General features: G+C 38.8%; 1 protein-coding gene across 4 annotated transcripts in view; it reads left to right on the top strand.

Annotated features, from left to right (window-relative positions):
* Positions 1–8,523: 8,523 nt before the first annotated feature.
* Positions 8,524–26,087, top strand: part of MARK3 (microtubule affinity regulating kinase 3) — a 77,243-nt gene continuing 59,679 nt past the window's right edge. For all 4 annotated transcript variants that reach the window (XM_039368934.1, XM_039368932.1, XM_039368933.1 and 1 more), the window contains exon 1: positions 8,524–9,496. In XM_039368934.1, coding sequence (XP_039224868.1) covers positions 9,440–9,496 — 57 coding nt within the window. In that variant the 5' untranslated portion in view covers positions 8,524–9,439. The remainder of the gene's footprint in view (positions 9,497–26,087) is intronic.

Below are 26,087 nucleotides of genomic sequence, written 5' to 3'. Positions count from 1 at the left end.
CTCTACCTAGGGTATGGAGTTCCTACTGAAGACCCACCACAAAATGAAACAAGAATAATCTGATATTTCTGCTTTGGACGTTTGGCTAATTAAGATGCCAACAATCCTAACATTAGGAGAGATATGTGATTAAAAAGTTTCATTTTCAGATTTATTGAATATATAAGATGGTTGGACTATACACTTGTATTACATTATAGCTTTCAATTTCTTTAGGGAATGAGTAGTTTTTCCTTTGTTTCTCTTTTAACTGCATACATAATAATTGACTAAATCACTGCACCACTGCACCAATCTGGGAATCTTAGGAAATATCAAATTTCTTAAGGCAATAATAGTACCAATTTAAATAAAGGACACAATCAGTTAAAGAATTACCACAGAATTATTCTTTTGTCAAACATGGGCAAGGTGTTTATGAAAGCAGTCCAAAAATGCCTTCTGAAGAGAACAAGTCAAGAGTTTCTGTCAAGAAGATGCTGTGTCCAAATTTTGTATTACAATAATTGCTCAAGGAACACACCAGAAGTGGAAAGGAGCTCATAATTGTGTTAATCAATTGCATTAGCCTTTGATAATGCCCATCAACCAACACTTTGATAATGTCCATCAAGCACACGCTGCAGAACATATGCCTGCTAAAACACTATTCTTTCTGCAGTAGCTTTCTGATAGATCATGAAATTCTATTTGCATTAATGGCAAAATATCCAAAGATTTACTGGTCTAAGGCAAAACTACATTGTATTTCCTTTGCTGCTCAACATCGTGACTGATGCGGTCTTACAGAAAATCAATGACAATGTGGTGTCAAATTTGGACAAGATGAATTCATCACAGATTAATGCTTGCCAATGACAGTGTGATTTTTGCAGACAGTGAAAGAGATGTTTATGACATCCTACTCAGTGTAAAAGCTTCTGCTTATACAGATGGCTTGACCAGTTGATCTTGAGCAAGTTGAATTATTTAAATATCTTGGCTCAATTGTTCAAGAGGAGAAGATAACTGCTACAGCCAATATTAGCAACTTAATCAGTCAGGCTGCCTCAGCCTAAAATAGTGCCTCTAAGTATTGCTATCAAAATGTGCATCTATCAATCATTAATACTACTGATACTTATATGGTGCAGATTCTTGGATTTTACATCAAATAATTGAAAAAAGCTTGAAATTTTCCAAATTCATTGCCTGTCCCTTATTCTATATTAGGGTTTTGAATTATATAAGCTATAAAACAAAACTAAGAATCCTGCTATTATAAGTATTATTATTAGATCTTTGAGTTTAAATCCAAAATTGATTTGTACTGTTATAAGCTCTATAAAGGCTTTTTAAAGGTGTTAAATGGAAAATGGTACAAATGAAAGTTTGCTCTTATTTAAAACAAACTAACAAGAAAGAACACTTTATTTTTATTTTATTTATTTTTTAAAATTTATAAGCCGCCCCACTCCCGAAGGACTCTGGGTGGCTAACAATAAAAAAACACATAAAACATAACAAAACAACAGTACAAAGACAATCATCCAGGGGTCAGGTTTTAAAAACCCCAGGCCTGCCGGAAAAGCCAGGTCTTAAGTAGCTTACGGAAGACCAACAGGGTGGGAGCGGTCCTAATCTCCGGCGGGAGCTGGTTCCAAAGCGTGGGCGCCATCACAGAGAAGGCCCTCCTCCGCGGCCTCGCCAAATGGCACTGCTTGGCCGACAGGGCCTGAAGGAGGCCCAGCCTGTGGGATCTAACCGGACGTAGGAAACTATGAGGTAGTAGGCGGTCTCGCAAATAGCCTGGCCCTGAGCCATATAGGGCTTTAAAGGTAATGACCAACACCTTGAATTGGACCTGGAGACCAATAGGCAACCAGTGCAGCTCACGGAGGATAGGTGTAACGTGGGTGTATCGAGGAGCACCCACTATCACTCACGCGGCTGCATTCTGGACCAACTGTAGTCTCCGAATACTTTTCAAGGGTAGCCCCATGTAGAGCGCATTGCAGTAGTCCAAACGTGAGGTGACAAGGGCGTGAGTGACTGTAAGGAGAGCCTCCCAGTCCAGGTAGGGTCGCAACTGGTGCAACAGGAGAATTTGTGCAAAGGTCCTCCCAGCCACAGCCGTCAATTGATGTTCCAAATTCAGCTGTGGATCAAGGAGGACACCCAAGTTGCGAACCCGCTCCGAAGGGGGTATATTTTACCCCACAAAAGTCAACACTGGACAGTCGACATGATCCTTGGGAGGCAACATCCAAAGCCACTCGGTCTTGTCAGGATTGAGCCTGAGTCTGTTAACCCCCATCCAGACCCTCACGGCTTCAAGGCAACGGCCCTTCAAGGCACTTTAAAGTAATATCCAAGAGCATCAACTGTTTTTGGAATCCATACTTTTTATTATAATTATTTTTAAAGCACAGTTCTTTAATATTGTTGTATATATTTATATTTCCTTTTATCAAGTAGTTTAGAATAATGCAAAAGGGAAGAGAAAAAACATCATTCTCATGTTTTATTATCAGTTCCATCTGGTAGAAAAATTACATTATCAGTTTCAGTTGACTATTGTCAAATTATTACTCTTATTGTTACTCCCCCCCCCTCCTCCTCCTCCTCCTCCTTTTAACGCAAAGGTTGCATATTTCATTGCTGCAGAATACAATAAGTTCCTTTCTGCTAATGTTCAAGCTTATCAATAATTAATTTGTACTTAAACCTCTTATATAGACTGAAATCATGCCTTTCTTCCTGTCGTGAATGGAATCTTTGATTCCATATTAACCACATAGAAAATATAATTTTGGTGCAATAACATACCTGACTCAGAAGGCAGAGCATCCAAAGAAGGTGACTCGCCAAAGAGGACATGCTATGATATGAATAGAACATTTCTATAAAACAAGTTTGTTGGTTTTAGAACACGTTAGACAGAATAATTGGCATGACTTCATCATCTTCAAAAGAAAAATGTTAAGAAAAATTTAACCCATTGCTCTTAACAGCATTTAATTTACACAGCTTGAGTATCCTGTACATACATTATGGGAACTTAACAGAGCAATATTAAACATCTTTAATTAAAATAATGATTTCAGTATGAAAGGAATTAAGGTATCATAAATATTATCAGGGCTGCTAACTAATAATGCTATCAATGACATATTTTCAGCACAGTTATATATGTATAGCAAAAAATCAGCCCCCTTCTGTACAATCCAAGGAAATTTGATTAGTATTGTTTAGTTAAGAGTAAGGTCCAAGTTAGCATACATATAGCTACTATTTTCATTAATCTTTTGTTTGTTTTGTTTTGTTTAGAAAGGACAATTGGGACCTATCTGGTATGAACTATTGGTCTATTTTCTACAATGATTTCTACGAGAAATGCATACAGTATTTCAAGAGAGCTGGTAGCACAGATTTGTATCAAATTATTCTCTTTTATTTGTTACCCATTTTCCTCTATTTGGTGCTCTCCAATGTGTGAGACTTCAATTCCCACAATCTTCAACTGACATAGCCTACAGCTAGGGAAGTCCCATAAATCTAGAATGCACTAGCTTGGGGACAGCTGTTCTATTTTTCTCTTAAGATTTCCAGTATGATCTTTACTTTTTTCATAGAAGCCACAGTTCAGTTTTAACTGCACTACTCAAGGCAAGCTCAAGATCTGTTTCCTCTTTACTCATTGGCTATAATATACCCATGCTTATGCTAAATGGCAACATTCTTTTTAACACTCTCTCCTGCATTTTGGAGAAATCATTATGGGCTCTAAATCACTCAGACATAACTTTGCATAATCAGGAACCTTGGCCATCTCACTGCAAATCATTTTTTAACAAACCTATCTCCAGTCATGAATTACTCACTACTGAGCAAGAAGGGGGAAATAAATACTTAGCAGGGTCAATATGGTAGAGATCCCTTGGGGGGAAAAAAACCAGAGGCCCACTGTGCAGATGACTAGTTGTTGCTTAACATACTTTGAGATGAGTAAATGATTACATGTTACAGTACTTTAAGAGAACTTCATTATAAGATAATTAAGAACAACAAAATTGCAATTATATTTGCTTTTTTCCTCATTTGTAAAATTACATATTCAGGCAAGAACAATTTCAGTAATATTTCTCCTTCATTATTCTTAGGCTATGAAAACTCAATGCTGCTATCTAAGCAGATGTGATATTGAGTATTTATAGTCTACTAATAAGTATACATATTAAACTAGCAAACTATTAAAAATACAAAAAAACAAACAGGACACTATACAAATGTCAGCACTATTAATTGCCACCATTATACAATGTAAGGTGAAAGCTGTTTAAACCAGTGGTTCTCAACCTGTGGGTCGGGACCCCATTTGGGGTCGAACGACCATTTCACGGGGGTCGCCAAACAACGCAGTCCGCCATTTTTTCCCCCTTTTCCTTATCTGTGCTACTCCCTTTTATTCTATTGGCTTTTGAAAGCCAATAGAATAGACTCTCTTGAATAGAGTCTAATTCTATTGGCTTTCAAAAGCCAATAGGAATTGTCCAGGCTGTCTCTGCCCTGCTGAGCCCGCCAAAAGTCCCATTCTGCAAATGGTGCTGCATCAGTTGAGTAGTCCTCGACTTACAACTGGTTGAGTAGTCCTCGACTTACGACCGGTTGGGGGTCGCGGCATTAAAAAGGTTGAGAACCACTGGTTTAAACAGATATTTCAGATGCTAGAAATACTTATACATTTATACAAATGCATCCTTTGGTCCTTTTTTAAAAAAAAAAAATGCCGCACATGAAATCAAAAGCTACAAAAAATAGCCAGAGAAGAATGATATTTGGAACTTATGGCATTTATGAAGCACATTTAATAAAGCTATAGTGATAATTCACAATATGGGATTGAAAACAGAAAATGTTATATATTTTATCTCACCTTTGTTTCTGTTCTCCAATTTTTCAAAAGCAGTAAGAAGGGGATTTATGATCCTCAAATTTGCTGACCTCAAAACATAGAACAGTAGCTACCGGTAGGAGCCACTGACTGAATGGACAGAGGCTTGCATTCCTAACCTATCACTGGTTTTAATTCATCGCTTCTCCAAGGAAAGTCTAGTATCTCTTTGATCCCGTTCATCTGCTTTATCCATTCTCTTCTCCATTTATTTCCCTCAACCCTGACAAGCATATTAGTTTTTCTAGGCCAGGGGTGTCAAACTCGCAATGTCATGTGATGTGCCATGACGTATTGTGACTTTTTTGCCATTGCCGGCAATGGGATGGCTGTGGTTCGCTATGATGCATCTGGCCTGTGGCTGGCAGTTTTACACCCTGTTGTAGGCCTTCATCTGCTTCTATCACATGCCCAAGATATTTGAGTTTCTACTTGTTGAGAGGTCATTCTTTATTTTTTGTAGGCTAAATTTATTCCAGCCACCTTCTCTTACAATCCTGTCATTTTATAATCTAACCATTGTATACATTAAATAAGATATCATTTTTGTTTCACTCCATTACCAATAATTCTTGCAATAGCTTATTTTTCTCTAGTTTACTATTTGCACACTCTCTTGTATCCCTCTTTTTTTTGTACAGATATGTGTACCAATCTTTTCCACACTCAAAGCCAATCATATTTTCTATTTGTTGACACAGAGTTGTTAATATTTTAACTCCCTCCTCTAGAACTATAGACATTTCAACAGATTCTCTTCTATTTGACAGTAGATATATACAATGGTATAGTATATATTTTAACTGCAGTAGATTTTTATTACCAACACATACAGTACCTTATAAAATCTTTTTTGAGTAACATTGTCATATTATTCTTTCATATTGTAGTAGAATAGGAGAATGACCTTGGAAGATAAGGGCTGGGGTGGGGGAGAGATATTGCCTAGAGAATGATCAGATAAAAGGAGAAACCTGCAACTGAATAACAGAGAAAGAAAGCTAGAAAGAAGCCACCTTAAATAATCAGGTGATAAAAAGAAAGGTGGGAGATTTGTATTTTCAGACTTGTAAGTTTCTGTTAATGTAGCCTTACAAAAAGTAGAATTAGTTTATCTTGGTGTGTTCCCTGTCTATTTGTGAGACTATACAGATGGATTTGTGCTTTGTAGATAATAAGGACAGTGACCATGATGGAAATATGCAAGAATCATTACCTAGGCAAAGAGTTGAAAATGCTTTTTAAACTCCAGAAACAAAATAATATTCAAAAATAGATCAGGCAAACACCTCTTTGATTCATAAGGAGTATAAGAAGGAAGGGAAATATATCATAAGCAAACTTGCTAGATTCTATTGTTATAACTTGTCTCAATGAAGATAGTTCTATTCTTCCTATGGAGTTGGTCTCTTGATCTGGGTTACCTAATGCAGCTGCCAGTTCTGAATAATCTATAGTAGACATGTCAAACTCGTGATGTCACGTGATGTCGCAAGACGTATCAGGACTATTTTGCCATTGCCGGCAATAGGGTGGGCGCGGCTCCGGTATGATGAAACCTGCCCGCGGGCCAGCAGTTTGACACCCCTGGTCTACAGTATTCACCTAAATTAAACTGGCCTGTTTCAGTTTATCTAAATTATTCGTAAAATATCCATTTTAGCATGCTTAGCTTTTGCTTTGACACATTATTTCCTTAGTTTATGCTTCTCACATTCCATGTACCTATTATGTGTTCTTGTAAAGTACTGATATCCTGAGTTGTCTAATTTCTTTGTGGCTTAATATATTTTATTCCCTTCAGATCTTTAATCTCCTCCACCACTTCAAAGGCCACTTTACTTTACTTTCCCACCACCACTTACAAGGCCACTTTCCTACTGGAGGATGTCTCATCATCTAGCATCCAAATGCAAACAAAATGTTACAGCCACTTTTTTACAATATTCTTGACAAAGAAATAGAAGTGATTTGCCATTGCCTTCTTGTGGGTTTGACCTCCAAGTTCCTTTTCATAGGTAGAACGGTGTCTTTCATGCTCAACATGTCATGACATATTTTACTTTAAAAGGTCAATTAAGCTGAGAAGCCAGGAAGCACAATAAATTATAATATGGAGGGGAAAGGGGAAATGAACCATTCTAGAAGCTGCAGCATTTTAAAACAAAGCTTCATATAACTGCAGTTTGAAATATTCTGCAGATGTGCTTTAAATAAATCAGATCAGCTACTGTCAATTAAATAGGATCGAACTGAAATAGCTTTCAAAGTAGCAAATGCCTTGCATGGAACTATCCTAGGAGTCATCAAAAACTACTTTACATAAAACATTAAAGTTCAGAGTATACTTTTTAAAGACTAATGTGTGTCTACTTTATTTTTCCTCCCACAAAATTGTCACTATTTCAAGAACTACTAATAAACTGGAGTGAATTTCTCAGAGAAGGCAAATAAAGCACTTTACACAATATGAAAAATACTTTTACCATAGGAAGTAAATGTAATAGTTTCTTATTTGTACATCTGCCATCTCCTTTGATAGGTTCCAGAAGTCCTCAATAGGTTGCACCATACCACTAGAATAAATTTTGTACACTTTTATAGGGCCAAAAGACACAAGACTCTTGTCTGATGCTGTGCACGTTCTGTTGAAGAAAAGGCAGTTCAACGTTTTATTTGAAACTACGCTCTCCGGAAGAAACAGGACCTTTTCTAAAAGCTTGCTCTCTGAACGAGCCGTACGATATTGCTGATTGCAGCCACAACTGCCGCTCAAGAAAAATGGTTGTCTAACCTCAAATTTAAATAATTCTAATGAAGACGAATCCACTATTTCCGAAGCGGTTTGTTAGGAAACCCCACCAATTTCTTAGACAAACGTCTGCTTTTTCCACTCTCGGATACCGGGCTGCCCTTCCGAGCAGCGAATCCCAAGTCTGTCTTAACACAGATCACCTTTCCATATACTAGAATTCCGCTACCTTTAAATTTCTCGCGCGTAGGCTAACCGTGGCTATGTTCGATTTTCCAACCATTTGCAGAAAGCCTAAGCCTAACCCAAGTTCGGCAATAAAAGTGATCGAAGCCTTTAAAGGGACCGTAAGTTGTCCGGGTGACTGCGCAAGCCCTCAGTCTGTCAAGAGAGGAGCACAAGGCTTCTCGTCTATGGCGATTCTCAGTCATCCAGATCATGGTTGTTCTCAGAGCTGAAGAAGCTTCTTGGATGAAAAGCGAAACGTCTTCAAGGAAAAGACGTGAAAAAACACGTTTGGGGTAACTATGATCTGGAAGACTGAGAATCTCCATATAGACGGTTGTCTCATAGGTGTTTTTTCAAGAGGCAACCGGACTTTGTTTTTCTTTGAAGACGTTTCGCTTCTCATCCAAGAAACTTCTTCAGCACTTTTGAAACACAAGGTTTCTCCTTTCCTCCACATGAAAAGCGCCCAACAAACGCCGCCCCACCCTGCCAAAACACCTTAGCAACAAGAGGCGAACCAGGCACGCACGCCTGCGCTTGCGCCCTCGGCCTCCCCTCCCCATGGCCTGTCCCTGTGCAAGGGGCGGTCTCTTCCGGTTCATGTAGGAACAGAGGAAGCCGGGCGGCCATCTTGGATCATCCGGGAGCGGCGGCGTTGTTGCCGCTGCTGCTGTTGCTACTACTTGAGAGAGAGCAAAGGGGACTCGTTTGGCGGCGGCAGAGGGTTCGCTTCTACAGCATTCCACCCGGCAAATCCTCCAGGCTGTGACGGGAGGGTCTTTTCTCCTTGGCTCTGAGCCTTCTTCCCCTTTGGGATAGGGGTAGGGAGCCAAGGAGTTGGGAGTTGTCCCGGAGAAGAAGGAAGAGGAGGGGGCGTAATTAAAACATGAGAGCCGAGGCCCGGTGAAGCGATCCGTGTAGAGAGATAAAACGCTGAGGGCTTGGCCCGCTCCTTTGACCAGCTCTGGGTGGTTCCTTGTTCTTTTCGCAGCCGACAGTGGTTGCGCGGAAAGCGACTGCTGGTTTTCCACTTTCCTTCCTCAGCAGCCTGCAAGTTGGGCTGTACCGTATTACTGCAGCGCCCTGCACTCTCTTTGCCGCTCCATCTCTCCCGCTCCCAGCTTTTTCTTCCTCGTACGGCACCGGACAATTTTTGGCCCATTTTTCTTTTGGTGCTCCAGGACAATCCTCTCCTAATCTGTCGTCCCCACCTTCTAAAGACTATAAGCTGTCTATAAGATGATTCCTGAAAATTCCAAAGAGGATATAATGCTCCATTATCAGGCTGGAAGATAGATGAGAAAGAGGGGTAGCGGTGGTGGAGGAAATAACTCAAATTTCTTTCCCCATACTACCTTTTTCTTGATGGTGGCACTTGACAGCTGCTACCATGTTGTAAAATCACATTTATTTGTAAATATATATGTATATGTGTTCGGAGGGAGGGAGGTGTTAGGATTTTTTTTTATTTTTATATAATAAATAGTTGGATTTTGCCATTGCAAACGGTGCTTCCAGCTAAGTGAATGAAAATGTCTACTAGAACTCCATTGCCCACGGTGAATGAACGGGACACTGAAAACGTGAGTGCACTTAAGGATTCTTCATTGGTGTAATGTGTACTTTCATAGTAACTGAATACCATTTTAATAATTAATGTCTGTCATACAGAGTATAAGTGATAATGCAGATCCTTAGATTAATGAAAAAATCTTTTGCTGTTTTCAGTGAAAAAAAAATCAATGTAAGCAAATAGCATATAGAGAAATAGTCTATATTCATTTAAAATATAGCTTAATATTACATAGAGAATTCTCTACTGCAGGTTTTATGGAAGCTGAAAATCTGATAATGGTTATTTTTTACAGGTTGCTTGTGGCAAAATGTCAATTGCAAGAAAACTCCTATGAGGCCTTCCTGTTGTAATAATCTTCCTTTTTATTGTTTTTGGAATCCTGCTTTTTCTCTCATCTCTTTTTCAAAATAAGCCTCTCATGCTTAAAAATATGTTTTCAGAAGACAATGGAGAATTGAGAAATGAATATACGTTCTTAGACATAAAATATATTGCTAAAAAGGGATCATGAATACATATATTGTGAGAAAGAATGGGTCATTTGTTTTGACAGATAATGAACAGTATTACCTCTCTCTTTCATATCTAATTTGTATTTCCTTTAATTATTCAAACTTTGATACTGATATTCAATTGGGTAATAAGAGAGCTTCATTTTTGGGTGGTACTGGAGAAGAATTATCCATCCTTAAATAGCATATTTGCTAATTTCATGCATATTGAAAAAAACTATTTTCTATTTTAGATAAAATCGGGTATTTTTAACAATGTCAAACAGCTTAGATACAGATGTTTTGTGGAAATGAAAAGCAAACTGTATGTTGAACCCAAGCATTTGTCTTGGTCTGTCACTTTAAAAAAAATAATCAAAGAAATCCTGTACTGTAGAAAAAAACATGTTGATTGATAGAGATCTTAAGTCATAAGAAATAATTCTATCTGTATTTGGTTTGATTGCAAGTTAATAGTAAACTAGAAGCTTATTAGGTTCCAGGAAAGAAAAATGTTAAGTTCCATTAGGATTTTAAATACAGGAATGAGAAATATAACCATGTTTTATAATGGCTTTTTAATCAATTCTGCTTATTAATCAATTGGATGTGATTGACACAAGTTTAGATACAAGAGGAAAATATGTAATGTATTATCAAGGTTTTGTATTCACTATCATTGTTGATAAAACTTTTATCCTTTGTTTATTTTAGCTCTTGATACAACCTGCAGATTTGTGTTTAGCAAAAGTTAATGCAGAAATTCAGCTATAGAACATTTTGGACTTCAGTTCAAGCTTTCAAAGTTTGATTTTAGATAAAATTGTTCAGAATTAGGTATTTCTGTAAATCATGGTTACTCTTGAGAATTTAGTAGGATTATTCATATGCACTTTCCTTAGATCTTTTAGTGTTGTTTACATCAATCACTTAATGTAATTTAAAAGTCATGTGTGAAGATTGTCCTTATGCTGTACTCCAATACGATTAATAAAGTTGCAGAATATATGAATACTTAAATAGCTAATTAATGTATCATTGTTATTCAACAAAGAACACCATGGAATATTTGTCAATCTGAAGTATGCATGCACCTTGAGAAAAAACATAGGAGTTTAGAAAATTGGGGGGCAAATTTTCTACGCTTCTTTGTTTCTGAGCATATTATTTGTAATTGCGTTGTGGCCTATATAAGAAGCAGTAAGCAAATCTGGCTTGTTGTATGAATGTGGCTAATATCATTTTAGCCTGTCTTTGATCAAACAGGAATAGAATACACAATTCTTCTAAACACATTTTAAATTTCAGAATGTGTACCTGTAATTTCAATTGTTTATAAACTTGCTCTTTTTTTTGAATTCCTAATATTGAAATACTTCCTCATTGCAAATGTGGCAATTGTAGAGAAGTTTTAAGTGAAATGGATTTAAAATGGAAAATACCTTATCAAATTTCATGTCAAATTGTTATGAATTCAGTATTTTGTTATTTAAAGGTTTGTCATCTGTATGATACAGAAGCTATCCAATGGAGCCCGGGTGACATTTTCCAAAATAGTATTCTGCAGCATTTACTAGAAAAGATTACAGTTTCATATTGATTTCTAGAAAAATGCTGAATAAAAATTATTCTTGCTTCTTCTTGTAGTGCAATACCGGTAAGTAATTTTTAAAGTGAAATTGTATATATTAGTGTAGCAGATCACTTTTTCTTAAAACTGCTGGTCATAATTTCTATAAACAATTTCAGGCTTTGGTATTCTGAAATCAGATGGCTTATTCTGAACCTGTAATTTTTGACCTGACTTTCTGGAATTATTTCACTATGCTTACAAGTCTAAGCTCTTGAGTTTCTGTTGCTGGTTTCATTCAAACGTACTGTGAGTATAGGATTTTTATTTGTGTTGTATTGAACAAGTCTTTGTAGTCTGGTTTAGAAATAGCATGATACTATAATGAGTAGGCTTGCACATCACACCAAGACTAAAACAAATAACATTGCTAAACACTACAAGTGAATTTGGCTTTGATTGTGAAATTCTATATACAATGCTCTCATTCATATTTTAACATGAATAAATGCTCATTTGTATTCTAGCAATATTTTTTCTGCTTGCAACATCCATCCTGGAGGTGGCTTTCACATTTGATATTTTCCTTGCAAGCCATAGCTGTCAAACATGGGGGGGGGACATATAAAGAAATCTACATTTAATGGGCAATCCCTCTTCCAGTTTAATACATTTTTGATACCACTGGAAACATCCCCAGATAACATTTGACATGAAACTATTGCACAATTGCACTCATTCCACATGCTAGTAAAGTTATGCTTAAAATCCTACAAACTAGACTCCAGCAGTATGTGGATCGAGAACTACCAGAAATACAGGTAGGATTTTGAAGAGGCAGAGGAACTAGAGATCAAATTGCCAACATACGCTGGATCATGGAGAAAACTAGGGAATTCCAGAAAAACATCTACTTCTGCTTCATTGACTATGCTAAAGCCTTTGATTTTGTGGATCACAACAAATTGTGGCAAGTTCTTAAAGAGATGGGAGTACCAGACCATCTTATTTGTCTCTTGAGAAACCTATATGCGGGTCAAGAAGCAACAGTGAGAACTGGACACGAAACCATGATTGGTTCAAAATTGGGAAAGGAGTCTGGCAAGGCTGTATACTGTTGTCCTGCCTATTTAACTTATATGCAGAGCACATCATGAGAAAGGCAGGGCTAGATGAATCAAAAGTTGGAATTAAGATTGCCGGGAGAAATATCAACAACCTAAGATATGCAGATGATACCACTCTAATGGCAGAAAGTGAAGAGGAACTAAAGAGCCTCTTGACGTGGGTGAAGAAGGAGAGTGCAAAAGTTGGCTTGAAACTCAACATCAAGAAAACCAAAATCATGGCATCCGGCCCTCTCAATTCCTGACAAATAGAGGGAAAGAAATGGAGGTAGTGACAGATTTTATTTTCCTGGGCTTCAAGATCACCTCAAATGGGGACTGCAGCCAAGAAATTAAAAGACGCTTGTTCCTGGGAAGGAAAGCTATGGCAAATCAAGACAGCATACTAAAAAGCAGAGACATCACCCTGCCAACAAAAGTGCATATAGTCAAGGCCATGGTTTTCCCAGTTGCAATGTATGGATATGAAAGTTGAACCATAAGAAAGACTGAGTGACAAAGAATTGAGGCCTTTGAACTATGGTGCTGGAGAAGACTCCTGCGAGTCCCTTAGACTGCAAGGCGTTCAAACCGGTCAATCCTAGAAGAGATCAACCCCGACTGCTCTTTAGAAGGCCAGATCCTGAAGCTGAACCTCAAATACTTTGGCCACCTAATGAGAAGGAAGGACTCACTGGAGAAGAGCTTAATGCTGGGAAAGATTGAGGGCAATAGAAGAAGGGGACGACAGAGAATGAGGTGGTTGGATGGAATCACTGAAGCAGTAGGCGTGAACTTAAATGGACTCCAGAAGATGGTAGAGGACAGGAAGACCTGGAGGAACATTGTCCATGGGGTCGCGATGGGTCGGACACGACTTCGTAGTTAACAACAACAATTGTATCCAAAGTAGGCTAGATAAGGCATTTTTAAAAATAGAGAACCTTCATTAAGTTTATTTAAATGTCATTTGCATCATTATGATAAAATAATATCTAATGGACATTTGAAAAAGATGGAGCCCCTTTACATAAATGGTCTATTAATCAAAGATTCATTTGATTGTACGTGGAAATAACTGTTTTACACAATATTCTTAAGAATATTTATCACACATCTGTATACCCCATTGTCTTTGCACAGTTCCTAAAACAAACCTAATTTATTTTAGATTGAGAGTCAGTTTAGTGTGGTTAAAGCATCAGGCTAGAAAGTACGGTAAGAAATTTTCCCACCTTAGGCATAAGGCCAGCTGGATGACTTTGGGCCAATCATTCTCTCTTAGGAAGAAGGAACTGGCAAGCTACTTCTTAAATTGTTGCCAAAAAACTACAGGCTATTGCCAGGCATTCAAGACACAAATTTAGTTTGTTACTGAGTTTCTTCTAATCTAGACTATATCCTTGCAGTGCCTTGAGCCTGCTTTCCCTAGTCTGATATTTGCAGATGTGTTGCACCACAACTGCTATCCAGCCTAGTAAGCACAACCAATAGCTATGGTGGTTGACTGTAAGCAGAGTTGTAGTCTGGAGAACCCCATGTTGAGTAAAACTGAATTGTGGTAAATTGGAAAACATTGTTCTTATAAGGCCTGTGTTTGAATTGCATTTTATAAGCTCTGTGAACTAAAACAATTGCACATTTATTAAAAGACCGATTTGTAGCATGAAATAAATGAATGAAATCAGACTTTGCTATGGCACCATAACATGTGCCATAGACCAGCTACTGTGTTTAAATTAGAAATAATACATTTAAGGTGATTTACCACTATCATTTTTTGAAAATGTTCATGCAGTATTCCACAGTGGTGCATTTGCCATGCAGTCTTTCTCAATAGTCCATGGACTTCATAGTGAATTATGTACTATTAATTCATAAATCAAACTGCCTATGCTAAGTGACTTGTTTTAAATGAACCATTATATAGTAGAGGTTAGGACGTTGCTGTGGGAATGTGAATCAAGTGTATTTGCTGATTCATCTTTATTTATGAATTTGTAAACTGCTTCAGTCAAGGCTACTCTTTTCATAAAAAAACAGCAGTCAAAACCAATATATAATCACATATAATTTATTTTCATGATGCAGTGTTAATGGCTTTTTACTTGGAAGCAATTTCACTGGAGAGCCAATTTGGTCTAGTGGTTAAAGCATTATGCTAGAAACATGGAGATCATCAGTTCTAGCCCTTCCTTTGGCATGAAGCCAGCTGGGTGACCTTGGGTCAGTCACACTCTCTCTCAGCCTTAGGAAGGAGACAGTAGCAAACCACTTCTGAAAAGCCTTGCCAAGAAAGTGCAGGGACGTGTCCAGACAGTTTCAGAATCTGACATGATAGAAGTGAAGAAGAAAAATTGAGTTTATTAGAGATGGACCTTACCCTTGTATAAGTATTTTTTTTATATTGAAAATTTTTATTTTTTTCCATTTAAACATTATAAAAATACAGTACAATTTTAATTTTAAATAAAATAAATTCATAACCATTGGTGCGACCCGCCTAATCCCCCCAGGCTGCGTCCACCCTTTCTTAAAACATTCCCTACTTCCCTCCTCTTTCTCTCCTCCTCTCCTACTCTTTTCCCCTCCCCCTCTCCTCTCAATACCCTACTTCCTCTCTACACCTTCTCTCCTCCCATCCCTATCAAACCCATGAACGCAGCATAAGGGGAGTGCCCGGGCCGCACTCCTATAAACAACCATTATCTATACTACCCTTACCCCCCCTCTTACCCTCCCTCCCACCCCCAACCCCCCTCCCTCACTTCCCAGAGCAGAATACAGGGTTAATAATAACAAAATTTATAATAATAAAAAAGAAAAGAGAAGAAAAAAAAGGAAAAAAGAAAAGAAAAAAGAAAATATCATAATTAACCTTTAACTCCATAACCTATAAAACAATTCTCTATAATATTTGTTATAATATTCATTCATAAAATAAATGAAACTTTTTAATTCCATACTTTTTCTGAATATAATCTATCCATCTTCTCCATACAATGATGTATCTTTCTTGTGTATGATCCTTTAAATAAGCAGAAATTTTTGCCATTTCTGCAAAACTAGATACTTTAAATGTCCATTCTTCTAAAGTGGGCAAAGAATCTTTCTTCCAATATGTATAAGTATTAATGCAGTTGTATAAGTATAAGTATTAATGCAGTTGTTTTGGGAGTGAAAATAAAAAATAAATTATATTTAACAGTTATATTCACATTATACAATATGTATATTGGAATATGGAAGTTTCACAGCATTTGTTTTTTGGGGTTTTCAAAACCAGTTAAATAATGACACACACATACACACACACACACACACTTGTATAACTAAATAAAAATTTAGGGTTGACATTTGACATTTACATTCCTGAATTCCCAACTTAACATATCTCCGAGATTTTATCTGTAAGAGAACTTTTGGGGCAAAAAATAACTTCTTAAAATAGCTTTATGTTACATAATAAAATTGAAATGTAAAAAGATTTTTTCCCAGATCTTTGCCTGTTGGATGATAGTATGGTTCCATAATTACTAATAATAGCTGAATGAGAAGTGGCCTAGGTTGACAATTTTATTGATGAATTGGGCTTTGACTATGTCTTACTCTTAAATTGCTATATTTACATTTAAGTACTGATAACAGTAAGAACATAGTCTGATTAGTAAACAGACTTGGCATGATTGAGACAGTATATCAGATTGTGAAAAAAGCAGCAATTTTGTTCTCTCCTGAAAGTAACAATGAAGCTAGAATGCTCTTCTATGTAAAATAATTCATTATTATTTATAATTCAGTATTATTTATTTTGTACAGGTAGTCCCCTCGGTCCCTAACTAACTCATTATTTTGTGATAAATCCAAAGCTATTCTTTGTTTCCAAGTAGCCATATCATGGGAAATGTGGTGCATTTTGAGCACAAGAATGCCCATGGACACAATTCTTGGCATATAACAATCATTTGTTGTTGTTTTTAATTAGAAAAATAATATTGTGAGGTTGGTGTGCTATAATGCAGTGTGCCAGTGTCCAGTAATATCTTCTCATGATTGGCACCCTTTTCCAGCATTGAGATGTGTTTGAATATTAGTATTTTCCAGCATTCATGTGATTTTGTGAAATGGGCAGTCATCCAAACATGTAAAACTGAAAATAAAAATTACAAAAATTTCCCAAGATTTCAGTGATGAGATCCCATAGAAATATTATATTTTCATGTAAGAATGTAAAAGCCTCTTGAGAGTTCAACCACTTTTAATGGTATTTTTTATATTATTCTTAAGATGCATACTTGAGGAGTGTTATAGAAATCTTGCTGGCTGTGGGTGCCATTCTACTGAATTGTGTCTTGAAGAATGATTCTTGGCCACACTTCCATAGAAAAAGTAAAAAGTAATAGGATGGTCCAGAATATTCTGTGATTCTGGAAGGGATTTCAAAGAGCACATTCATCAGCTTGCCTTCTAGTAAATTATTACTAGATAACTGGTCATGTCCATTACAGTAGCCATTAGCCACTCTCTGAGATTGACCATGGTACGGGCTCAAATTTCCAAATACGCTTCCTACCTCAAAATGGTTGCTAATTCTTAACTCAGATATTCAGGTAACCCAGAAATACTGACATAATTTAAATTTGAAATATGAGTGCTTTGCAATTAATAGTACCTAATTATTATATATTATTTATCATGACATTATAGTAAACCAATGACCAAAATTAAAATTGCTTCTTCGTTGTCATAAGCCATCTAGAGTCACCTCAATAGAAAAATGGGCAGCATGTAAATTTAATGAATAAATACATCGATGCAACTAAACAAAAGCTGAGAAAAGTACCTCCCAAAAAATGAATTTAAGGATCATAGGAGCCCCTGGGACATGCATGAGGAGATACATAATGCAAAGATTTAATGAATTATTTCCAGTTCTCTCTCTTTGGCATAGTGATGTCCAGCTTTGTCATTCTTGTTCTGTCTGGTAATTGGCTACGGATAGTATTTAATATTTTGTCTTTGACCTATACTGTTAAACCTTCATGTGAAATAAAGTACACTGAGAGATGATGGGAAGAACTCCATCTTGCTGAATCAGCTGCTTCTTGTCATTGATCAATATTGCTAGCTTTCTAGTGGTTGCTGAATGTGCAATTCCTCTTGTATTTTTTTTTGGGGGGGGGGGTAGTGCAATAGTTTCCAGTCAGGTTTAAATATGTTGGAAATAATTTTGTTAACATTTGAATATAGAAAAATATTAAAATATGTATTCAGAAGATTGAGGTATTCATAGTAAAGAGATGAGGATTGAGGTGTTCATACTAAAGAGGTGATCCTTTGGTAAATATCATCTACTGAATCTTGTCAGTTAATTTAACAATGTTTAATACTGTAGCTATATAATTGTACAGAAGACAAAGTGGGTCCAGAGAACAGAGGTTATATTGTACTGGACATTGTTGCAATTTTTAAAATGTAGCATAGTTTCTGGTTATAATGTTCTAATTCACTATGGCTGTTTCATATCTCTTATTTTGCTTTGTTTTCTCACTAAGTTTTATTCAATTTCTATGGCTGCTCATCTCAAGCAACTGAAAGTAATGGTCCAATATGTATGCCTCTTTAGCATATTCCCTTGAGAAATCATTTTATTTACAAAATAAACTTTATTTTTATCCAAAGGATAGATTTGCACATGGGAAAAAGTTAAGTAAACAATTCAACTGTTCAGCAAAAACAGATAATTTAATGGTCTTCTGCATTAAATGCAGCCCAAAATTTCAAGCCAGTGCAGTATTTTAGTCTAAATACGACTGAAGAGCACCAGATTAGAGAAGCATGATTGAATGCATGAATTCAAAGGTTGCATAGATTATTGCTAAAGATTATCATACTACTAACATGATTCTAGTAGGATGACATTGTGGAGTTCAGGGTAAAGATGATGATGTGCCATCATTTGATTGTGTTAGCAATCACATGAATTTTCTCCATAATGATCTGTCCCTAACTGGTCCTTCAAATCTTTCAATCATGCAACCATCACCACTGTAACTGAATCTATCCACCTTGCTATTGGTTGAGTTCTTCTCTGATTTGCTTCCGTCTTTCCTAGCATTAGAGCTTTCTCCAGAAAGCTAAGACTTCATATAATGTGTCTGAAGTAGGTTAAGCCTAGCTATTTGTGCCTCAGGTGAGTACTCTGGATTGATCAGGTGTGAACCTATATACTAATATAAAATAGGCAACGTGTGATGTTATGATGTTGAAGTATCCCAGGCTTAATCCACAGCTTAAATCAATCTCACCTGCTTGTGTTAATCTATAGAACAGGAAAATATTGATAGATTGCTGAATGATTTGCACTATGTGGACAATGACTTCTTATTCCCAATTGTTCTGTAGAGTTGTGCTATGTATTTTGAGGGATGCTTTATGAAGCAACCAAACTACTCCTTTGAACCTATGTTTGAAATGTTTGGATGGCATGGTTCAAAAGTTTGATGTAGTTTATTGAGGTCACTCTCACTGAGTTTGCTCCTGAAGTAGACTCACACAATATGGGAGGTCCTTGAAGCAGCCATGGGAAACCTCTGAGAGGATATGCTATCTCAACATTTTGAGCAGCAAGTTTGGACAAGCATTTTTATCACTTTGAAAATTACCTTCCAAATGTTTACATGCCTTCAGTGTAAAAAAGATATCCTCTCCATTTTTTAGAATCTATAAAGTCAATATTTGTAGATCCAAAATCATTCAGAATCTATCTCAAAATAATAGCTTTAGGGTCTAACAAAATAAGCTGATCTCTGAAGATTGAAATCTGCTCATACTAAAATCTTGGTAAGCAAGAAATAGAAATTCAGGGTGATTACATGTCCTGTAGAGCATATAAAATTAATTTCATTGTGACAAAACTGTATTGAAGCTGTAATTTTATTGCAATGAATTTCTGCTTCAGTTATGTACTGTATTGTACATTGTTCCAAACATAGTCCCTTTAGATTATAACTTTTATAACCAACCTATCATCTCTGATATTTAGGCATCAAAAGAGGGGAAATTCTCAGAATGATGCAGGATAGGAGACATTAAAATATATCTCCCATTATGTCTCTTGGTCATCAAACCAGTAATTTTAAAAAGTGTGGCACCTGGCTACTGAATGTTTGCCTGCCTCTGTTTTAAAGACAAAAGTCCTAAAATATATTGTGAGAAGATTGGTAACAAATAAGGATTTTGGGAATATGTGAATAAATTATGAATAGAACTAATAATCACCATTCAAATATGTTGTAAATAGGGAAAAGTTTCTGCTGCATTCCTTATCTTGGTGTAAAAAGAATCTGTCATCAAAGAAAATTGACTCCTCACATAGTGTTGTATGATTTCAGAAAAAATAGATAAAATCTTCTGTCATTTAATTTCATTTTTCAGCAGAAAAATAGTTTAGAAATTGCTGCATAATCAGATATATTCATTTTATTTTAAAAATCAATAGAATAAAATCAGTAATTATCCATTTTTTTAAAAAAAAGGTCTTTGATATCAAAAGGTCAGAGTAGGAGAGAGTAAATAAAGTCATATGTAGCTAACAATACCAGATCCTTCTTTGTATTCAAAGTATTTGCTGTAACTAACAGACATCACTTAGTGATTATTATTTTATTGATATAATAACTTTTCTTTATAGTATAATTAAGGAAAAAGTTTAAATTAGTTTTGGTTACCTTATCAATATTTTTGATTACAATAGAAGATATATATATCCTGGGTAAATCCATATAATATCCATATAATAGAAATAAAATAGTTCAAGCACCAGAATAATATTAAAACAAACTGTTTAATAATATATGTGTATGTGTGTGTTCTGAGGTTTTCGCGGGTGTTTGTATGTAGGTCTTTGGTTATTCGGGTTTTCTCCCGCGTAAAATTGGAAGTGTCTTGGTGACGTTTTGGCGAAGTCCCATTCGTCATCTTCAGGCTGGTGTTTTCAGCTTCGTGCTTCGAAGAGCAATGTGTGGTCTTAGCTGTTTCTTCCTTTTAACTGCCAGTGGGGGTATGAACTGATTGGGTGGAAGCTTGGGTGTGTTCTGATTGGGTGGAGGTGTGTTCTGATTGGTTAGGGGCTTGGCTGTGCTCTGATTAGCTGGGGGGTTGGCTGTGCTCTGATTTCCCCCCCTTCAAAAAAACCAGAACTATCGCCAAAACTGAACATTTTAATAACAGAATAATCAGAGAAGCCATCGAGATAGAAAAACGCCCACACAGCATGAACAAACGAGATGATACCTCCCGCCTACCAGCCATTTGGAAACCCGCCCTTATTGACGAATGACTTCCTAACACAAAAAATGACACCAGACTCACACTCACAAGGATGTCACCACCACACATCCACGCAAAAAGCAAACCCAAACCCACACCGATGATTAGGCACGACCACAAACCAGAAGCCAGACCACAGCTGCATCATTAGCCACTTTAAACCCCTCCAATCCATACATGAAGCAAACTGACACCCACCATGAAGATGAGGCACGACCACGAACGCGAAACCAAAAAATAGCAAGGCAGCCCACCATCTTAAATCCCCCTGCAACTCAGACTAACCTAAGCACAACAGAGCCCCCACCCAAACAGAACACTCCCCCATCCAATCAGAGCACAGCCAACCCCCCCATCCAATCAGAGCACAGCCAAGCATCAAATTGGAAGTGTCTTGGCGATGTTTCGACGAAGTCTCATTCGTCATGTTCAGGCTGGTGTCTTCAGCTTTGTGCTTCTAGGAGCAATGTGTGATCGTAGCTGCTTCTTCCTTTTAACTGCTAGTGGGGGTATGAACTGATTGGATGGGAGCTTGGCTGTGTTCTGATTGGGTGGAGGTGTGTTCTGATTGGTTAGGGGTTTGGCTGTGCTCTGATTGGATGGGGGGTTGGCTGTGCTCTGATTGAATGGGGGAGTGTTCTGTTTGGGTGAGGGCTTTGTTGTGCTCGGGTTAGTCTGAGTTGCAGGGGAATTTGAGATGGTGAGCTGCATTGCTGTTGTTTGGCTTCGCGTTCATGGTTGTGCCTCATTTTCATGGTGGGTGTCAGTTTGCTTCATGTATGGTTTAGAGGGGTTTAAAGTGGCTAATGATGCAGCTGTGGTCTGGCTTCTGGTTTGTGGACGTGCCTCATCATCGGTGTGGGTTTTGATTTGCTTTTTGCGTGGATTTGTGGTGGTGACATCCTGTGTGGTTTTCGTGAGTGTGGGTCTGGTGTCATTCTTTGTGTTAGGGACTCGTTTGTCAATAATGGCGGGTTTCCAAGTGGCTGGTAGGCAGGAGGTATCATCTCGTTTATTCATGCTGTGTGGGCGTTTTTTTATCTCGATGGCTTCTCTGAGTATTCTGTTATTAAAGTGTTATTAAACTTCAGAAAACACACACACACACACACACACACACATATCCTTAATGGTTATAAAAATACGAATCCCGGGCATATTTATTCAATGATGCAATTTTCGATCGCCGGGAAGAGTATAATCCAGTTATTTATTGTTAAAACAATAAAAACAGTTATATACAAAATTAAAACAACTTAGCTTTCGCTGGTCCTCTGCCAGCATCCTCAGAGTGGGGCTTAGGGGGTGGGAAAGTTCTTTTTATCCCCTTGCTGATCCAACTGCCTACTCATTGCCCGCATGACAGGGCCACTCTTCCTGATGGCCCGTATGGATGCACATGATTAACACCGGACAGTCATTTGATTTCAAGGAGGCAGAAGCCATTGCCCAGGACGCCTCCAAAGGAGGACGCCTACTAAAGGAGGCCTGGTTTTCCAACACAGACTCCATCAATCGATGTGTAGAACTGCCCTCGGCGTATCAGGCATTAAGAGCGCAGGAAGAGCATGTTAAGAGACGGATGCCGATTGTCAGATGCGAAACCAAGACTGGGTGGGGTACTCACTACATGACCAAGCATAGGGAGGATCCCAAAGACACGTTAAAGGTAGAGACAGATGAGGAAGCATTAGAGTCACAGACAGGTAAGGGTATTAAGGGGGGAGGAGGTGGGTATGATGAGGGACTACAAGGAGAAGGTGACCAGGGAAGAGTCTTGGGAGCAGCGGATTTGATTGTACGACCCAGAACACGGGGGAGGGGAATGCCCGACCCCATGGGACTGATCAAAAGGGAAGGGGAGGGAGAAAAGAATAGAAAAGATGAGGCATGTACGATTGGAGGCATATCCACGGGGGAGGAAGGACGTTTGAGAAGGGAAGATTGGTAAGAATGGAGGAGAATAGTCAGGAACAGCAGGCAGAGCAGCGGATTAGAAGGGGGGAGGAAACAGGAGAGGGTGGGATTGACAGGAATGGAGAAGGGAGGCGGGAATAATATGCTGGACGGCAGACTGGCGGAGAAAAGTTTGGGAAAGAGAGTCCAACAGGAACGCATGTCGGTATGTGGGAACAGTATGTAGGACAGCAGGTAAGGGGAGGAAGAATGCTGGGAAAGAGGATGGACAGTAATGGATGAACAGCAGGCGAGTCAGCAGATTAGGGGGGAGATATTGGAGAGGGGAAGATGGGTAGTAGAGGAGGAGGGCAAGCAGGAATAGCAGGTAGAGCAGTGGACTAGGAGGGGAAGGATATCGAGGAGAACATCGATAGGAATGGCTGGCGGAAGGCAGGAGCGATATGTCAATCTACAGGTTAGATGGTTGGAGAAAGGGGGATTGACAGGAATGGATGACGTAGGGCAGGATTGGCAGGTTAGAGGTAGAGGAGAGTTGGAGGAAGAAGGATTGATGGGTATGAACGATGGAAAGCAGGAATGGCAGGCGGATCGGTGGGCGGGGGGGTAAGGGTATTAAGGAGGGAAGAGTTTTGGAAGTAGCAGATCTGATCGTACGACCCAGAACACGGGGGAGAGGAATGTTCGACCCCATGGGACAGATCAAAAGGGAAGGGGAAGGAGAAAAGAATAAAAGAAAAAAAGATGAGGCATGTAGGAATGGGGGCATAGCTACAGGGGGAGGAAAGATGTCTGAGAGGGGAAGACGGGTAAGAATGGAGGAGGATAGTCAGGAACAGCAAGTAGAGCAGTGGATTGGAGGGGGGGGAGGAAACAGGAGATGGTGGGACTGACAGGAAGGGAGAAGGGCAGATAAGAACAATAGGCAGGACGGCAGATTGGAGAGGAAAGCTTGGGAAGGAGAGTTTAACAGGAATGGATGTCAGTATGTGGAAACAGCATGTGGGACAGCAGGTTAGAGGAGGAGGAATGCTGGAAAAGAGGATGGACAGAAATGGATGGACAGCAGGTAGGTCAGCAGATCACGGGGACATTGGAGAGGGGAAGATGGGCAGCAGTGGAGGAGGGTAAACAGGAACAGCAGGTAGAGCAGCGGACTAGGAGGGGAAAGATATTGAGGAGAACATCGATAGGAATGGTTGACGGAAGGCAGGAGTGTTATGTTAATCAACAGGTTGGAAGGTTGAAGGAAGGGGGATTGACAGGAATGGAAGACGTGGGGCAGGACTGGCAGGTTAGAGATAGAGGAGAATTGGAGAAAGAAGGATTGATGGGAATGAACAATATAAAGCAGGAATGGCGGACGGATCGGTGGGCTGGGGGGGGAAGTGTTGAGGGAGCAAAGAGGGACAGGAATGGATCGGGTAGGACATGAACAGCAGGGAGATCGGCAGACCGAGGGGGTAGACAAACTACCTGAGAGAGGAGGGTTGATAGGAAGGCATAATGGGAAACAGGAACAGCAGGTAGACCGGCAGAACAGGAGGAGAAGGGAAGAGCGATAGGAGAGGATGATGGCAGGCAGGAATGGTATACAAGTAGGCAGGTTAGGGAAAGGGAAAAATTGGAGAAGGGAGGGATGATAGGAATGGACAACAGAAGACAAAAAGGGTGTATGAATTGGCAGGTTAGGAGAGGAGGGGGGTTGGAGGAGGGAAATGAGATAGGAACTGGCAATGGAACGCAAAAACGGCAGGTAGACCAGCAGTCTAATAGGGAGAATAAAAAGGAAGAACTCCGTGACAGGACTCGTGTGGTGCCGAATCGGAGGAGGCGCCTTGCATTGGGTAGAGAGGAGGGATTGAGGAGAGTGTTGGTAATAACAGCGCAGAGAGGAGGAGGCGGTACAAGGATGACAGAGCAGAAAAATACAAAATTGGAGTGCAAGAAAGAGAGGGCGGAACGGTTAAGGCAGTTACAGGCAATCAGGAAGAGTGGCCCTGTCACGCGGGCAATGAGTAGGCAGTTGGATCAGCAAGGGGATAAAAAGAACTTTCCCACCCCCTAAGCCCCATTCTGAGGACGCTGGCAGAGGATCAGCGAAAGCTAAGTTGTTTTAATTTTGTATATAACTGTTTTTATTGTTTTAACAATAAATAACTGGATTATACTCTTCCCGGAGATCGAAGATTGCATCATTGAATGTGTGTGTGTGTGTGTGTTTTAGTGCATATATATATATATATATATATATATATATATATATATATATATATATATATATATATATATATATAGGTCTTTGGTTGTTCGGGTTTTCTCCCGCGTAAAATTGGAAGTGTCTTGGCGACGTTTCGACGAAGTCCCATTCGTCATCTTCAGGCTGGTGCTTTCAGCTTCGTGCTTTGAGCAGCAATGTGTGGTCTTAGCTGTTTCTTCCTTTTAACTGCCAGTGGGGGTATGAACTGATTGGGTGGGAGCTTGGCTGTGTTCTGATTGGGTGGAGGTGTGTTCTGAATGGTTAGGGGCTTGGCTGTGCTCTGATTGGCTGGGGGAGTGTTCTGTTTGGTTGTGCTCAGGTTAGTCTGAGTTGCAGAGGGGTTTAAGATTTTGGGCTGCCTTGCTATTTTTTGGCTTCGCGTTCGTGGTCGTGCCTCCTCTTCATGGAGGGTGTCAGTTTGCTTCATGTATGGATTGGAGGGGTTTAAAGTGGCTAATGATGCAGCTGTGGTCTGGCTTCTGGTTTGTGGTCGTGCCTCGTCATTGGTGTGGCTTTGGGTTTGTTTTTTGCGTGGATGTGTGGTGGTGACATCCTGTGTGGTTTTTGTGAGTGTGGGTCTGGTATCATTTTTTGTGTTAGGGAGTCGTTTGTCAATAAGGGCGGGTTTCCAAATGGCTGGTAGGCGGGAGGTATCATCTCGCTTGTTCATGCTGTGTGGGCGTTTTTCTATCTCGATGGCTTCTCTGATTATTCTGTTATTAAAATGTTCACTTTTGGCAATGGTTCTGGTATTTTTAAAGTCAATTTCATGTCCTGTGGCTTTAAGGTGTTGGACCAGGGAAGATGTTGGTATGTGTATGTTTAAGATGCCTCTTAATTACACTGCAGAATCACGTCAAAATGCATTGAGTACCCGATTCTATGAGTTTTGAAGCAGTTGCATATCAAGGTACCACTATATG

Source organism: Crotalus tigris, unplaced genomic scaffold (assembly GCF_016545835.1).
Source record: "Crotalus tigris isolate CLP2741 ecotype Arizona unplaced genomic scaffold, ASM1654583v1 scf7180000020955.813331, whole genome shotgun sequence".
Lineage (NCBI taxonomy): Eukaryota > Metazoa > Chordata > Lepidosauria > Squamata > Viperidae > Crotalus > Crotalus tigris.
The sequence above is the reverse complement of the archived record's forward strand: the minus strand, read 5'-3'. Positions and strand labels throughout refer to the sequence as shown.